Source organism: Macrotis lagotis, chromosome 5, assembly GCF_037893015.1.
Source record: "Macrotis lagotis isolate mMagLag1 chromosome 5, bilby.v1.9.chrom.fasta, whole genome shotgun sequence".
NCBI lineage: Eukaryota > Metazoa > Chordata > Mammalia > Peramelemorphia > Peramelidae > Macrotis > Macrotis lagotis.
The window spans coordinates 222,218,978-222,237,738 of NC_133662.1; the positions used below are offsets into that span (position 1 = coordinate 222,218,978).

General features: G+C 37.1%; 1 protein-coding gene across 3 annotated transcripts in view; it reads left to right on the forward strand.

The window, feature by feature from the left end:
• The window catches only part of PTGFRN (prostaglandin F2 receptor inhibitor), an 83,456-nt gene extending 65,079 nt beyond the window's left edge, over positions 1-18,377 (forward strand). For all 3 annotated transcript variants that reach the window (XM_074188538.1, XM_074188540.1, XM_074188539.1), the window contains 3 exons: positions 4,755-4,862; positions 15,759-16,064; positions 17,920-18,377. In XM_074188538.1, coding sequence (XP_074044639.1) covers positions 4,755-4,862; positions 15,759-16,064; positions 17,920-18,086 — 581 coding nt within the window. In that variant the 3' untranslated portion in view covers positions 18,087-18,377. The remainder of the gene's footprint in view (positions 1-4,754; positions 4,863-15,758; positions 16,065-17,919) is intronic.
• The last annotated feature ends 384 nt before the right edge of the window (positions 18,378-18,761 follow it).

An 18,761-nucleotide genomic window follows, 5' to 3' on the forward strand; every position in this document is an offset into this window, starting at 1 on the left:
CTTAAGCCACATTTTATAATGCATTTCTCCCTGGTGACTAATTTTCTCTCTTCCTCTGGCCTCATCTCATTTTTCCTTGGGTATTCCCTAAGGTGCTTTTCCATTGGTTACTACTTTGCTTTATTTTTAATGGCTCAGAGTACTGGTGGAGTGCAAAATCTATATTAATATGATCAAAAGTCATCTTTTTTCATATCTCTGTTGTTTGTTCAGTTCAACAGACATTTGTAAACAACAAGTCCAAAGGCACCGTGTTTTGTCCTAAGTATTCAAAGACAATAAAGAAATACTCCTTAGGGAGCATGATTCCCCAAATAAATGAACTTGGGGAAAAAAAGAAATACTCCTACTTCCCCTTACTCCCCAAAGAGAGTACATTCCAATGAGGTATATAACAAGGACATCACAAAATAAATATGAGAAAATTTGAAGATGAGGAGATCACTAACTGGAAAATCACAAATCAGAAAAGACCAGAGTCGCTGAGTCAAACCTTGAATAGAAACTAGAAATTGCTAATAGATGGAAGTAAAAAAGAAAGCATGTATTTCAGAGACTAAGAGAAGATAGATGGCATATCAGGTTTGGGAAAGAGTCAGTAGAAAGACTTACCTAGAACAGAGTATGTAAAGGGAGATATTATGGAATGAGTCTGAAAAGGTAGAAAACAGATGAAAAACCCTACATTCTAGGCTGAGGAGTTGATATTTTATTCTAGGTGCATTTTTTTAACTTTATTTATTTAAGGGAATGGGCTTAAGTGACTGGCCCAGGGTCACACAGCTAGGCAATTAATAAGTGTCTGAGGCCGGATTTGAACTCAGTTACTCCTGACTCCAGGGCCAGTGCTCTATCCACTGAGCCACCAAGCTGCCCCTTGCTATTTTATTCTAGAGGAAGGAGAAGTCACTGAAGATTTCTGAGCAGGTATGAGATGGTTAGACTGTGAGAGTAGAGGTGCTTTAGAAAGTTTTATTTGGTAGCTGTTTGGAAAATGGATTGGAGCTGTGGCAGCCTAAAAATGAATTGGTTGAGAGGTTCTATTGATGACTGTCAATTACTATTACCATTAGTTCAGCTCAGAGGTGATGAAGACTTAAATTTGGATAGTATTTTGAAAGGCAATATGGCCAGTAGACTGGGAGCGGAGAGACCTCCAGTAACTTGACTCATATCACTAAAGAGCATGCTTTAAGGAATAATGTCAGAGCTGGAAAGATTCTGTCTCTGAGATTTTCTATTCCACCTTCTGAATTTTAGAGTTTGGGAGGTTGAAGCCCAAATAAAGGATCTTTGATTAGAACTTTGGTGTCCTGATTCCTAGTCCAGATCCCCACTTTCCCATCTAGAAAATAAGTGGAATATATTAAACTAGGCATAGATAGACTCCAGAGTAAGAGAACCAAAGTTTGGATCTGGCTCCACTCTGTTTAACTCTAGGGTAAAGTATTTCAACTCCCTAAGACTTCAGTGTTCTCTTCTATAAAACTATGAGCTCAAACACCCCTTCAAACCTTTTCTCCACTATGCTCTAAGTTAATTGGTCAGATTCCAATTCAGGAAATACCGTTACTACAAAAATTCAGCATAATGAAAAGTATTTCGTAGCCTAAACAAAAGACCTATGGTAACAGTATTGTCTTCATTACTAGTAAATTGGTACCATACATAATTCATTGTTGCATATATCCCCACCCCACTCCCAGTCTTGTTCCTAATGTCAGAATTGTGATGGAAACTTTATCCTTCACCATGGCTTACGGGGAAAATGAGGAATACCAGCACCTTTAAGTTGAGGTTTCCTAAGGAAATCTGGAAAATCTGGCCTTGAGACAATAACTGTGTGATCCTGGACAAGTCATTTAACCCTATTTGCCTCAGCTTCCTTATCTGGAAGATTAAGCTGGAGACAAAAATGGCAACCCACTCCAGTATCTTTGCCAAGAAAACCCTAGATGGAGTCATGAAGACTTGGACACAACTGAAATGACTAAACAACAAAAATTTTGTGATCCCTTTCTCTCCTGTTTCTGTTAAGTTTTGAATAAGATACCTCCCCACACAACTTTGAAACACAACTTATCCGTGGTTGAACATTAGTAGGTCATGCTAGTTAATTCCTCACTACTACAGGATGGAGAGAAAGACCTAAAAAGAATCCAATAACTGCCTTGGGAAGGGTGGAAATAGGGCTGATGAGGCAAATCTGAAGGCGAGGTTTGTTTTTGGCACTTGCCTTTCTTTGCCTTTCTTACCTGCTGGACCACCCCTCTCTTCTTCCTCCTATAATTTTGGACATTGATGCTGTTTAAGGCCAATGCCCTAAGCCATAATTGTCTGTGCTATTCTTTGATGCTCCCTGTTCCTGAATTATTCTCCATATCAAAATTCTTAGTCCCTGAATATTCGTTAAGAAAGCAATATGGGGGGCAGCTAGGTGGCACAGTGGATAGAGCACCAGCCCTGGAGTCAGGAGTACCTGAGTTCAAATCCAGTCTCAGACACTTAATAATTACCTAGCTGTGTGGCCTTGGGCAAGCCACTTAACCCTATATGCCTTGCAAAAACCTTAAAAAAGAAAGAAAGAAAGCAATATGATTGAAATTGAATTAAATGGTATCATTACAAAATACCCTCCCCATATAAACTTTTTTTGTACTCTGCTGTCTTGGTGGACAAAGAAGGGTAGCCAACTTCTCTTTACTTCTGCTGTAGCTGCCAACTTCTCAATATGGGCCAGCTTTTCTCTTTGTGTTATCAGTGAAGAGAGAATTGCTTTTCATTGGCGTCATTTGATAAACCCAAGAATTCACCATTAGTAGCTGTGGTCTATTTTCCTTACTTCTTGGAAGTCAGGACAGAGTCTCTTTACACCTCTGGAAACCCTAGCTGATAGGTATACCTACCTCCAGGTAATAGGAACCTGCACGAGACAGACAATGAGATCCAGGGCTAAGGAGGATATGGGGTTGGACTTTATTCTTTCCTCAAATTAGAACAAGAGGGAACACATAAAAATTGTTCTGATAGAGGCTGAGGCTAGAAGCCACAATATCTAACCTGTTGTCCAAAATAACACCTTTCTTCTAGATGACTTTATAAATGCTTAATTTGAAAGTGGAAACAGTGGGTGCAGCTAGGTGGCTTAGTGGATAGAACTCTGAACCCTGAATCAGGAAGGCTTGAGTTCAAATCCTGCCTCAGACACTTATAGGCTATGTGACCTTGTCACTTAACATTTGTTTGCTTGAGGTCACTGAATAAGGCAAACCACTCCAGTACTTTTGCCTTACTCTAAGGAATCACAAAGCACCAGACAATAAAAAGAATATGACCATGAAAAAGGTTTGCAGTGGGGGTGAAGTGACCCAGGTGTGACATTTCCTGAATAAACATGAGTGAGTCACTTATCACCTGTAAGCATAAATTTCTTCATCTGTAAAATGAAAACATTGGTCTAAATGACCTCTGTGGTCCTTTTCCACTCTAAATCTGCCATCCTATTTTTCCATTTTCATTTATGTGAATGGTTTGCCATGTACACCTAATTACTGGATAGAACAGTGACACATGCTTATCATTAAGTATATGTCCAATTAATTTTGCCATTAAAATATTATTTAACTGCTATGCTCTGCTCTGTGTTATATGGGTTGCATTATAATACTATCATCCACCCACTACTAAGCAAATTATAGAGAACATTGTCTCCCATCTGGAGTTAACTTGTATTTGTATCTATCTATGTCACTAGATATCTATCTACATCTTAAGAATCCAATGAGAGAGGTAATATTCTCAAAGAACTACATCATTACCCTCTGTATTCTCAAGGGATCGGAGGGTTCTCAGAAAGACTGGTGGGATAATTATAGTCCCTCAAAAAGTAGAATTCTTAAGGGAATATTCTGTAACTTTCACTGCTAAGATGGCCAAGTTCATTACCCAGAAGTGGGTAATACCAATAACAATATACCAAGGACCTTCCAAATGAGCATGCTTCATTGGGCATCCCAGAAAGGAAAAAGGAGAAAAAAATGTTACTCCTGATTTTCAGATGCAATTCATTTTACAGAATTAAGATTTTGATATCTGAATGAAGAAAAGATCTTTTAGCTGACATTCCCAGACTAGTTTTAATTGAGAAGCCGTATGTTTTCTTTTTTTTCACAATTGATATTTTATTATTTCAGTTACATATTATGAAGGTTTTTCCAACATTCATCCACAAACATATGTATATTTATAAGTTATATAATTTCCTTCCGCCCTTCCTTTCTACCACCCTCCCCCCAAGGGCAAACAGTCTGGGGAACATTGTACATAAACATTTGTGTTTAACATGTTTCCAGATTAGTCATTTCTGTATGAGGAATTAAGACTAAGGGAAAAGAAAGAAAGAAAACCATGAGATAGGAAAGAAAAACATGAGACATTTTTTAAAAAGTGAAAGTAGTGTTCATTCAGACTCTGTAGGCTTTTCTTTGTTTTGTTTTGTTTTTCTTCCTCTAGATGTAGATAGTATTGTCCATAACAGGTCTCCCAGGATTGTCCTAGGTCTCTGAACTGCTGAGAGGAGCTGCATCCATTATGGTTGATCAACTCACAAGGTTGTTAATGAGTACAATGTTCTCTTGGTTCTGCTTCCTTCTTTCAGAAGCTGTTTTCAAACTCATGTTAAGATGTATTTAAGAGCCTGAATTGAATTTGGAAAAAGCAATAGGAATAATGGAACCACAATTATTTTCTTCCAGGGCCCATATTTAACGTCTCAGTGCATTCTGACACGCCAACAGTATACCGAGGTGATCTGATTAAACTGTTCTGCATCATCTCTCTGGAGGGAGCAGCCCTCGACCCAGGTATTTGTCCATTTTTCCTCTTCATTTTATTGGGAGTGAAAAATGATATTACACTGAATATAGCATGGCTTGAAGACAACCAAGAAGTGGGATGGGGGGCTTGGGACTGAGCAAAATGAGGTGAAAACTCCTGAATCAGGGCCTGGAATTCTGCTTTTGGTGTGAAGAGGTACCTAAGAAGAACCAAAATAAATATAAATTGAGTCCTCTACAAGATTAAATTATTGAAAGGGAGGAACTATGCTTTATGCCCTCGTATTCCCCAATTGCGATTGACATTTGCTAAGTGTTTAAAAGAATAATTGGGGGCAGCTGAGTGGCACAGTGAATACAGCATAGGTCCTGTAGTCAGGAGGACCTGAGTTCAAAGCCAGACTCAAACACTTAATGATTGCCTGGCTGTGTGACCCTGGGCAAGTCACTTGGCCCTATTGCCTTAAAAATAAAAAAAATTAAAAGAATAAATGAATAACCCTAACAGAAATCATTTATCCATTAAGTGCTTTGAGTCTATATCTAAAATGCAACTTCTTTCCCTCCTCACTTCATGACTAAAACTAAACAGGTCATAGAAAGGGTCTCTGTAACTTATTTTGCTTTATGCCTGTAGAAAGAAGAGTTCTGTTCCCCAGTCCTCTTGTTCCAATATTCCCTGAGTCCCATTTCTTCTTATCATGTGTCACTGCACTATTATCTTTAAATGTACTATAGCTAACCCATACAAACTCCTATTAAGGTCCATGATTGCAAAGAACCCAAGAAGCAAGACAAGTGGTCAAACAGAACCAGAGGCAGTGATCTGCCCTTTCCCCAGTCTCCATCCATCTGCTTGTATTGATAGTGGTTGCATTCACCCTTCTATCTAAACACCAGTTAAATGGTACCTTTCATATGGTGACAATATTCTTTTAATACAGCAACTTTTCAGAGCAACTTAAGGCCACAAAGAGGCTATGTTTTAGCTTGAGTTAAACTTGTTAAATGTTTCTTTCCTTCTTTCAATTAATAAGCAAGCCTTTATTAAGTTTCTTATATGCCAGACCCTATGCTAGATGTTAGTAATACAATGACAGAAAAGAAACAATTCCTGTTCCCAAGGATCTTACTTGCTATTGGGAGTGGATGGTGAATCTCAACACATAATCGAATACAAAATAAATAGAGGATAATTGAAGGGCAGCATTAATGGGGGGGGGGGGGGAAGACCATGTAGAAAGTTATACTTTGAGCTTTGAAAGAATTTTGAATTTCTAAAAGGCAGAGAAAGTAGGGAATGTATTCTAGCTAGGGAAAATAGACTAGGAAGAAGCACAAAGATGGGAGAGCCAATGTCTTATATGAGGGAACAGCAAAAAGGTCACTGGCTAGATTGTAGAATAAGCAAAATTGACTAGGGCCAGGTGAGGAATCTTTCTGTTATTTAGATGCTTTTATAATCACTACAAATGGTGGGACTAGTTAAAAGGGCAACATCAAGTCAATCTGCCCCTTTCTTAATACAGAGTTTTCCCACTACTGATCTTATCCCAAGTCTTAGATTTGGAACAAGTCTTAAATTCAGTTAATCACAAAATTTGAAGGTTGCAAAATATCTCACAGCCATCTAGTTTCCAACCCAGATACAAAACTGAATCCCCACTATAAGATTGACACTTGGTCATCCAGCTTTGACTTGAACCCCTCCAAGATGAAGTCTCTTTTCAGTCCATTCTACTTTTAGACTGCACGGGTTGTTAGGAAGGATTTTCCCTGGTATTGAGTCTAAATTGTTCTCTTTTCAACTTTTATCCATCCTTCCTGTTTCAGGGGCGGCTAGGTGATGCAGTGGATAGAGCAACGGTCCTGGAGTCAGGAGTACCTGAGTTCAAATCTGGCCTCAGACACTGAATAATTACCTAGCTGTGTGGCCTTGGGCAAGCCGCTTAACTCCATTTGCCTTGCAAAAAAACAAACAAACAAACAGAACTCATCATCCTTCCTGTTTCTTTTCTGTGTTTCTTTCATGAAAAGGAAACAGTGCATGTCTCTGTGTGAAAACAAAATTAGATGAGGCCAAATTGTGATAAGCGGAGGAATGTCTGTGGCCAACTCAAAGTGGAAAACTTGTTGAGAATCTGAGTAAAGATGTATGGAGGAAGAAATGAGTCAAATAATGGCTCACCAATACTAAAAACCAATCAACACGCATGATCATATTATTTAGAGTTTAAGGCTAACTTAGAGGTGATCTAGTTTACACTCTTCATTATCAAATGAAGAAAATGAGAATCATAGAAAGCATTGACAGTAGGATTTACACCTGGTGGTGTATGATAATATCCATGATAATTTGAAGAAGTAAGTACTAACAGAAAAGAGGATTTATTAATATTTATTTAACTATGTTCCAGGAAATATGAATATAATGGCAAAAATGAAAATTCTCTTCCTTGAAGTGACTTACTACATACTATTAGAATAAAAACAAGCATATAGTACATATAAGGGGGTGAGTCAAAGGTGCTAAACCCAGTCCTTCTAAGGACAAACACAGAACTCTTTCTGCTTTTAGAAGTTTCCATGGAGGGATGAATGGTGGGGTAAGTTGAAGAATTTAACTTTGAGATGATGAGGAAGAGAAGAATTCATGGGAAATAAGAATTTGAAAGACATCTGCCTTAGCTTCACTAGTTGGGTAAATACAATTCACAGAAATAAGCAATTTCTTTATTCCTGCTTCATTCTGGGTTTTTTTTCTGTCTAAACATGCTTCTCCTTAGCAGAGAAAATAGAACCAAAATAAGAGGTGAACTCTTTTCTCTCCATCATCCATTTTTGTTTTATCATCTACCCCACAGTAGCAGTTCCATCTTTGATCCTTTTCTTTTTCCCAGTATACCTTTAAAAAAATCATTTTTACTATCTTTAGCATTCAGCACTAGCCTTCTCATTCTGATTTTTTTTAGTTCTCCTGACACTATTCTTCCAGGGCTTGCTTTTGTATTCACTCTCAGTTACCTGCCCTGGTTTCTTTCTTCTGTGTATGTCTTTTAAAAATCTAAGTTAGTCAATGCGCTAACTCATCCATCTGTCTCTTTAGACAACTTCTCATTTTTTTCCTCTTTGGAAATATTTTTGTCTGTAATTTCAAATTTTCTTTCTTGAAAGCTTTGCATAACTCTTGGACTAGATTTCCTTGTAGAATTTTAGGTCAAAAATTCCACCTACCTTTTTTGAAGTCTACTTTCACCAAACCTAGATGCCCCCTGTCACTATATTCTTTTTTTCTGCATGCTATGGTTGTGAACCAAGTAAGAGAATTAAGAGAATATGATAGGATGAGAAGATTAAGAGAGTCTCCAGTAAGAAGGAGAGGGTTTTGGCCCATAGAAAAGTCTAGGAAAGGCAAAGATTGAAAAAAATCTTAGACACTGGGAGATCATTTTTGACCTTAGTACTGTTTAATGGAATGGTGCCGAAATCTACTTGCAAGAAATCTAACACAACTCACTTTCCTCATATGTAAAATGGGGGTGAATGAAATGAAATCTAGAGGAATGTAATCTTTATAATACAGGATATTGATAATTCTTTGTATCCTCCACATCTGTCATAGCTTTTTATGCCTAGTTGGCTCTAACTCCTATGATCTTTTTTTTTTTTTGCAAGGCAAACAGGGTTAAGTGGCTTGCCCAAGGCCACACAGCTAGGTAATTATTAAGTGTCTGAGACCGGATTTGAACCCAGGTACTCCTGACTCCAAGGCCGGTGCTTTATCCACTACGCCACCTAGCCACCTCCCCTATGATCTTTTTCCTGAACTCCTTATCTGGTTCTTCTTTCTGTCAGGCTCCTAGATTTCCTTCTATTAGGATATCTTCTTAATATATAATACTTTCTACCAAATCTTTATCCAGTTACAATCTTAAGTCCCATCCAGACAGTTCTCGATATAAAGTTGAAATTGTTTTCATGCAGTAGGATTTCCAGTTGACCTTGTTTTATTATGCATAGTTACTCAAGGTCATGATCATCTTACTAATTCTACTTTGATACTGTCTCCTGTAATTCATTGGTCCTTCCTATTGCTAATCTTCCTATTGTTCTCTGTGTTAACTGTTTTGAAAGATATGTTCTCTCTACCCATCTCTTTTCAGTTTTAAGTCTTTTAGACTGGATTCATAAGACTACTCCAGGGAAATTTATTTTTTTTTTTGCCATCACTTCTTAGGTGAATCTATTGCTGGCCAAGAGCCCATCATTCCTGTATTCTATTTATTTTTTTTTAGTTTTTTATTTTAGTTTTTTTGCAAGGCAAATAGGGTTAAGTGGCTTGCCCAAGGCCACACAGCTAGGTCATTATTAAGTGTCTGAGTCCGGATTTGAACTCAGGTACTCCTGACTCCAGGGCTGGTGCTCTATCCACTGTGCCACCTAGCCGCCCCTCATTCCTGTATTTTAAACTGTGGTCCAGGCATCTATTGTTCTTAGATACCAGCCTGTTCATGTTTAAGTTCTAATTTCTCATATTCTTTTTTAATAGAATTTTTCCCCCAATTATATGTCAAGACAATTTTTAGCATTCATTTCAATTTTTCTCCCTCCCTTCTTCCTAAATGGTAGGCAATTTGATAGAGGTTTTTATGTGTGCTGTCATGTAAAACATTTCCATATTAATCATAGATGTGAAAGAAGAAACAGATCTAAAGGGAAAAAAACACAAAAAGAATAAAGTAAGTGAAAAAAGTATGTGTAGATCAGCATAGTCTTGCTGCAGGTAATGAAAATACTATTCCAAGCCTCTAAAATTTTAGTTAATTTTTTTGATACAGTAATTTTTGTTTTAAATCAGTGTTTTCTGTTTCTTTTTTTTCCAATAGAAATAATTTTTATTGCTATTTTACTTTTTTTACACCACCAAAAGCTTTCCCAGTATCTCTCCCCTTCTCTTCTCCGAGAACCATTCTAAATGACAATATTTTTAAAGGAAAAAGATCAACAAAACATCAATATTTTGCAAAAAATGTCCAAAAGTAAAAGAAATGAGTAAGTGGAAGGATACTCTTTTATCTGATCTTTTGAGCCACTTTTGTTCTTTGTAATGTTTCAGTATGTGCAGTTGATTGTTTGGTGGTGGTTCTTTCCATTTCTGTTGTTGGGGTCATTGTGTACATTGTTTTCTTGACTCTGCTTGCGTCAGGTTTACATCAGATTATGTAAATCTTTCCATGATTCTCTGAATTTATCATTCCTATGATTTCTGAAAGCACAAGAATATTCCATTACATTCATGTATCACAATTTGTTTAATCATTCTGTACTTGATGGACATCTTGTATCCTAATTCTTTGCTATCAGAAAATGTGTCATTCTAAATATTTTGTAGTATATTGGGAACTTATTTCTTCTCCATGGTCTCCCTGAGGCATATTTAAGTTCCTTCTTGAACTACAATTTTCTCCCACATGAAAAGCCATCTTGAGTAGCATTCTTCAGTTTTGACAAGACTCAGGAGTTTCTCATTTACATCTCAGATATATGCCCCAGAGAAAATAGTGCCCTTCTCAATTATTTATATAAAATAGATAAACTGCCTGTATAACCTATCTGCACTACTATTCATTTCTTCCATTCCAATTCAATAGGCATTATTAAGTGCCTACTATGTGATGAAGTAAGCAGAGAATAGGAAGACATAATCAAAAAAACTTTCCCTCAAGGAGCTTATAATCTTCTGGTGGTATATGATAATATCCATGATAATTTAAAGAAATAAGGACTAACAGAAAAGGGGATTTATTAATATTTATTTAACTATGTTCCAGGAAATATGAATATAATGGCAAAAATGAAAATTCTCTTCCTTGAAGTGACTTACTACATAGTATTAGAATAAAAACAAGCATATAGTACATATAAGGGGGTTAGTCAAAGGTGCTAAAAGGGACTTTAGGTGCACAGGTAGGGATTGAGATGGAGGGGATGGGGTGATAGCACATGAACTGAGTTATGAAGGAAACTATGAGTTCTAGGAAGATAATTAAGTGGCTCAGTGGACAGAGAACCAGACCTAGAGTCAGAAAGACCTGAGTTCAGATGTGACTTTTGACATTAGCTGTATGACCCTAGGGCAAATCCCTTAACCCTGTTTGCCTCAGTTTCCTTATCTATAACATAAACTGGAGAAGGAAATGACAAACCACTCTAGCTTCTCTGCCAAGAAAATTCCAAATGGGGTCACAGAGAATTGGACATGACAGAAACAACTGAACAGTAGCAACAAAAGGATTCTGAGTGGTCAAAGTGAGAAAGGAATATATTACAAGAATTGGGGACAGCATATATAAAGACATAGAGGTAGTAGATTCAAACTTGGGGTCTGGCAGGTCATCCACTTTTACTGGAATGTAGAGTATATAGAGGAGATTGAAGTGACATAGGCTTGGAAAGGTGGAGCTTGGTTGTGAAGAGCTTTCAATGCCACACTGAGGAGTCTGTACTTTAATGTAGAATATGTAATGTAATGTAATATAATATAATATTATGTTGAGGTTTCTTAGGAAAGGAGTGGTGTCTTAATTTTGCTTTAGGAAGCTTCTTTGGTCACTTTTGTGGGAGATGTTTGGGGAGGGGAGAAACTGGAATCTAGGAGTTCAGCTATAAAGGAAAGCAACTAGGGGCAGCTAGGTGGCACAGTGGATAGAGCACTAACCCTGGAGTCAGGAGGATCTGAGTTCAAATTCGGTCTCAGACACTAATTAATTATCCAGCAAGTCATTTAATCCCATTGTCTTGCAAAAAAAAAAAAAAAGGAAGGAAAGGAATTGGGATGTCAGCAATATGAGGGGAAAGAAGGGGACAAATGGGAGAGCTGTTATGATGGTAGAACTGCCAAGACTGATCCTCTTGATGACAACTGTCATCAATCTATGAAGCCATGATGCCACTTCCTCCTAAACTAGTCCAGCCCTCACTACTATGAGCCAGGGAATGGTTATCACTGAACTCCAGACGTTAAATATTCCCTTCTCTTCCCATCCTTCTCTGTCACAATCTTCGACCCTCCAACCTTTTGACACAGGTCTGAATAGCTCTTCAAAGTCTTCTTTCTTAATTCCCTCCTCAAAGCACCTTCAATTTCCAAGTAATTATCTTTAATTATCCAAGTTATAATCATTTAAATAGGAAAGGTGAGGTGATATTCATGTAGTACTAGTGGGAAGTTTTTGGTAGAAATATGGCCAGACCCCTGGATTCTTTTCCTTAATTTTTTTTCATGTAATACTTTATAGGGTCACTCAGGTCTTTGTTCCCCTGACCCCTATAGGACCACTACAGTCTAGTGCTTCCTTTTGTCGAACCTTATGCTTAGTGACTTAATTCAGATTGGCATGTCTAGATACAACTCTAATGGATAGAAAAGATATGTAGTGTGTGATATGGATCATTGAGCCCATAAATCAATAGAAAATTATTTTTTCCCAAGTCAGAACTCTTAAAATGTATGGACTCTGCACTGTAAGCTGATATTATCTAATCTCATTTGGGCTCCTTTTTGTACTTCCTGCCCCCATAATATCTTTCTCCTCTTCTATCCTCTGTTAGCCCTTACTCATTGGTAAGTTCCATGTTCTAAGTTAGGGTCCTCATTACTAGAAAAGGGAAGAGAAATCTCTGAAAATAACAAGGAAGTAGTTTGTTGGGGTTTTTTTTGGCCAAAAGCCCCTGTATAGATGTACCAAACTCAATATTTTCAGTGTGGTTTCTTTATATAATTCTGAGGTCTTTGAACAGTTAGGCTAAAACCTCTTCTTGGGGATACTGAAGAGGAATGCTCGGTGAGCATTAGAGCAGTTGAACTTCCAGTACAAAAACTGCATTAAAAACTTTATTCTCCAGTATAATTGCAACCAGCTCTGGCTGGGTGTTATCTTGCAGGTCAAAGCCCATGGAACTTTGCCCTTTTGGTTTGTATGTGGGTGGAAGAGTCTGACTAATTAAAAACAAATTATAATTAGGTTTCTTCCAAGTATCCTAAGGGTTTTTAGGGGATTCTTTTTGCTGTGTACTCCTTTGGCATTGATAAGGCTGGTGCCATAGCATCTCAGCAATGGAAATAGGGAAAAAATGTACTGCCTGACCCTACCTCAAAGATTACATTCCTTTTGTTAGTGAAGGGTATATCTTTGTTACTTTTTAGTAAGAATAATAATAACTAATATTACAAATGTTATCACTTGATCATTATAATTCTGTGAAACAGATGCTGCCATTATCCCCATTTCATAGATGGGGAAAGTGAAATTGAGAGGGGTAAAGGGATTTGACCAGGGTCACATACAGATAGTAAGTATCTGAAGTAAGATTCAAACTTAGCTCATCTTGGACTCTGAGTCTAGCAATTTATCTTAATGTAAGTTGTAAAAGGGATCATCTAATACAGGTGTGTTCAGGCCATAGCACATATGTAGTCTTCAAAACCCATTCATGTGAATGTTATTACATTTTATTATTATACCCATTGGTAATATGGGTTAAATTATAGTCATAAATAAATGTTAAATTCTATATGTGACTTGACAAGTCTTTGTTGGGTTATGTGGCCCAGAAGAGCTAAAAGGTTGGACTTCCATGATCTAGAGAATCTTCTATTAGAAAAAGTTCTTTTAACTAAAAGAAGACATAGACAACAAAACTCTACTGGTGGGAGAACTCAATCTCCCACTCTCAGATTTAGATAAATCTAATCATAAAAATAAACAAGAAAGAAGTTAAGGAGGTAAATAAATTGTTAGAAAACCTAGATATGATAGATTTATGGAGGCAATTGAATGGGGATAGAAAAGAATATACTTTTTTCTGCAATACATGACACTTACACAAAAATTGACCACGTACTAGGGTATAACAACCTAATGATTAATTGCAGAAAGGCATAAGTAGTGAATTCATCTTTCTCAGATCATAATACAATAAAAATCATATACAATATTGGGCCAGGGAGATATAAATCCAAAACTAATTGGAAACTATATAACCTCATTTTTTTTAAAAAAAATAAGTGGATCAAAAGTGAAATAACTGAATTCTGCAAAGTTGATAAAGGGCTTACTCAGGGACAGACAATTCGTTAATTTTTTGAGATAGGATTCAAACCAGGTCTTCCTGACTCCAAGTCCAATGTACTGTTTGCTTCATGATATTGCTTCTTAAGACATTTAGTTTATCTGAAATTTGATTATTTGAATCCCTCTATGTACCTCAATAAATAGGGGTAATGTTTGTATTACTATTTCACAGATTTGTTGCATGAAAATAGCTATATAACTATTGGTTATATATATATATATATATATATATATATACATATATATATATAAAACTATTGGTTAGATAAAATTACATATATATATATATATATATATATATATATATATATTTCACCTACATAACAGCATAATTCTTTGGCACTTATGAAAACTATTTAGAAAGAGCTATGGGGGAAGGATTGATTAACAATTTTTGATTTAGCACTGAGATTTAGTTTACATTAAATACAAAATAATTAAGAAGCAGCAAAAAAAAGAAAAAGTTCTTTTTAGTGTTATCCATGAATTTAACACTTAAGAATCTCAAAAAAATCAACATTGCTAGGGTGCTTTTTCTCTAACCCTTAGTACATTTTGCTAAGTTAACAAAAAATAATGATTTTCATTGTTTAGAAAATTACATATTTAAAATAAATAGCTTTGTGAGGTGGCTTAAAAAAAATCCATTGGCTTGACCAGAATCCTTCCTGAAACTGTTAGCAGAATTGCCTCTGATGTCAGTGACATCTTAACCTGAAGAGGCTAAAGTCTCATACCTCTCACTGTTGGCTGAATTACCAAATTGTCAGAGAATTGGTACTTGTCCCAAAGACTATTTCTCTTAGACCCATGCTAATTTATTTGCTTCTATTAGAATTTAATTTTGCAAAGTGCTTTTCAATTCAGCACCATTACTCTCTGGGGTTGTTTGACCATCCCCAATTTCCTTGGTCTGATTTTCTAAAAATTATTATTAAACATTATAAACTTAAGCATTTTTCCAGAAGAAAAAAGAAATGCATAGCTATTGAATTCCAAACTGTTCTCATTTCTTGGAATTCTCTTCCCATCCATTTCCATGTTCAACAAATGAATTACAGCATTGGAATCAATGTGTATATAACTGTTCTTTAGCCTGCTGTTTCAGAGGTACCATTCATTTGACTTTGAAATCAATGCTACTCCCCAAACTTGAAGGACTTTGACTTCAGAAATGTCAGTGGGGCTAAGTGGCTGGCTGGGTTGGTTGGCTCTCTCTCTCTCTCTCTCTCTCTCTCTCTCCATCTTTGTCTCTCTTTCTTTCCCATCATCCCGCCTTGTCATTTGAAAAAGATATTGCATAGTTTCCCATTAAGAATAGGAAAGTATGAATGAGTAATGGGCTTTTTACCCATTTAATGGCTAAAATTTATATAGTGTTTCCAAGTTTGTAAAGCACTTTTTATATATCATCTCATTTGATCCTCACAAGTAGCTGCTATTATTGAGCCTATTTTTTAAACAAAGAAACTGAGCTGAACAAGATTAAGTGACTTTCTCTGGGTTAACCAGCTATTAAGTGTCTGAGGAAGGATTGAAGTTTGTTCTTTCAGACTACAAATTCAGTGTCCCCTCCACTGCCTTGCCATCAGACTTCTTTTGGTTTTAGGGTACAGTTTACTAAGGTGGTTAGAAAATGATCTGGCCTGAGACCAATTTTATGTTCTGTGCTAGTCACAGGAGCATTTCTATATTGTGGTAATTTTCTTACTGTGTTATTTTCCAGGTTTGGGTATAGGGACCCTGATCTGTACACAGCACTGACTTTGCTTTTGATTTTCTATTCTAGATGACATGTCCTTTGATGTATCCTGGTTTGCTGTCCATTCCTTTGCCATGGATAAACCTGCCGTCCTTCTGTCTTCTTTGGATCGCAAAGGTGTTGTGAACAAGGCTCGGAGAACCTGGAAGAGTGACCTGAGCCTGGAGAAGATCAGTGTGTTGGAGTTCCTCCTTCAAGTTCATGGTTCTGAGGACCAAGATTTTGGCAACTACTTTTGTGCTGTGATACCATGGATCAAGTCCACCACAGGGTCCTGGCAACGGGAGACAGAGATCAGATCTAAGCCCATCTTTGTAACTGTGAAGATGGATGGTATGGACCTTACATACTCACTTTTCTTGGTATTTGTGAATTGCCCTCAGTCTTCCTTAGGGTAACCAATAGCAAGGGGACTGCTTACTTTGAAAAATTCATTGCAGCAAATCTTGTTTTCTATCTAGAACAAGAATGATTTAATCTTTTTTTGAATAACAGTCTGGTGAAGTTTATGGAAGCCTTCTCAGTATATTGTTTTTTGTTAGAGGTTTCTTAATGTATATAATAAAAGACATGGGGTTTCGAAGGAAACTATCAATGCCAGAATATGACAAAATTTAAAAAGAAAATACAAATTCAAGGTCCCCCAGAAATTTTGTTCAGGGCAGATCTATGAAGCCTAGGTTAAGAATCTCTGATTTTGACATAGGCCTAAACCTAACTACAGAAGAAATAATCAGCAAAAGCCTATTGGTTCAGATGTTGGATATGTTCGTGCCCTTTAAACTCCTATGTAAATATTCTATTGCTTCCACCTGGTCTTAACTTGGATTTTTTCCCAGATGTAATGGGAAGGGGAAAGGAACTATTTAATTAAACAGATGATTATCAGGTTCCTATTGTGTGGGGATCATGGAGCTAGACCCTGTAGGAGGGAGATATAAGTCCAAGTGTTCCCTGTCCTGATGGATTTTTCAATGGAGGAGGAAAACAATTAAGGAAAAGATGTCCATTTTCTACATAAGGCCACTATGTAGAGACACCCACCCCAGACCCTTTCCCCCTACATTTGACTCAAGATAACACTGGCACCCCTTTAATATTGGTTACCTCTTAGAATCAATACTAGACCAAAAACTGACTGCCCATTTCCTTTCTACCAGTCTGCAGGACTGTCAGTATATGGTGGGGTGGGGAGGTAGGCTTTCATTTTTCAGTAGTCATTGTTGAGTTTACATAAATTAACTACTGGTGTTTTGCCTATATTTGTGAATAATGGTGTAAAATGCTTACTCCATGTATGAAAATGTAGCTTTATTGAGAATATTAAGAGATTGATGATTCACTTTGCAAAAGAATTCACCATAGTATTTCTTTAAATTGCCAGTTTTGATGATATTTGACTTACAAACATCTGGTTTTTTACATAAATTTTGGGAACACATACATTGATATAATGTAAAGTAACCTTCATTGGGGTGAGGTGGATTCACCAAGGATATGATTTTCTCAGCAGAACTGACACCTAGTGAAGAAATGATTTCCAGTCCTATACAGTGCCATCTCTTCCATGATCTATAATCTTAGAGAGTTGCCAAGGATATAAAATATTTAAGGGTCTTGTTCAAGATCATACAAACTGAATGGGTCAAAGACAGAATTTGAACCAAGGTCTTCCTGACTCTGTTTGACTCCTTGTCCATTATGCCACATTCACTGCCTGTAATAAGGCATCCTTATACCCTACCACCTTCCCCCTAAAAAAATGATACTCAGAGATGGCCAAATGAGTCAGGTTGTTTGGGTTTTTTTTTAACCTCCTACTCCTCACTTGAGAGGATGGAAGGGCAGTTTTAGCTAGGTGAAAGGAACACAGGCTTAGATTCTGCTGTGGACTCTTAATCTATTTTCCTTACCCTTGGATGATAGGGGAGAGTCACTTATGTCTTTCCTCATCTACCCATAAGATGGAAACACTGACACCCTCTGTCTAAGTCATAGGATATTTTGAGATCATATACAGTAGTTGCTTAGTTTGAATCAAATTGAATTTGGGAGAGGGACATTAGGCTATAATTAAAAGCAAGTCATTAAAAAAATGTTCACACATTTTTGCCACATGAATTATTGTCATCAAGATGAGAACCGGCTTGGTTTGCTTTATTCACCTCATTTTTCCTTTTCCACACAGTACTGAATGCCTTCAAGTATCCTCTGTTAATCGGTGTCAGCCTCTCTACCATTATTGGACTCATCTCATGCCTCATTGGCTACTGCAGCTCTCATTGGTGCTGTAAGAAGGAGGTTCAGGAGACAAGACGAGAACGGCGGCGACTCATGTCAATGGAAATGGACTAGGCGAGTGCCCAAGAAAGATGAATTGTCTTTCTGGGAGAGAGAGAGATGGGTGAGAAGAGGACAGTGACATTTTAGAGGGACGTGTTTTACACTAACAAAAGAAAAGTCCTCTCTAGTCTCAGGTGGGACTTCCGACTCTCTCTTTTCTGCATGTTAAGAACCGAGAGCACGGGATTTGTTTACCAGTACTGACTCTTCCAGTGGCACTTTCTAAAGGGACGCTCTGTTCTGGATATATTGGTTGTTGCGTAGGGTGTAAGTTTTCCCAAGTGGGGCTTTTTCAAAAGTGAACTTTGTCTGGTTTCTTTTTTCTCTTGCTGATTTTTAGAGCCTCTTATAAACTCCATGTTATTTTTTTTTTTGTCTATTGAGAGGGGGTTGTGGAGAGAAGTGGGGTGGCAGAATTTAGAGACCCTTATCTTGGATGAATATTTACTTGCTCACTCCAATAAGTTGCTGTCGACTTCGAGGCACTGTTGCTAAGTTCTCCTGAATGAGATATTCTAGTACTGCTTGGAGACAGCGTGGCACTGTTGCTAGTTGGCTTTTAGCCATCATCCCCCTATTTTCAGGGGCTTATGCTACACTTTATATGGAAACTTAGTTTCCAATTGAATCAAAAAGCATTTTTGCTTCTTTGTTCCCTCTCTGTTCATTCAGTGTTAGAATATTGGC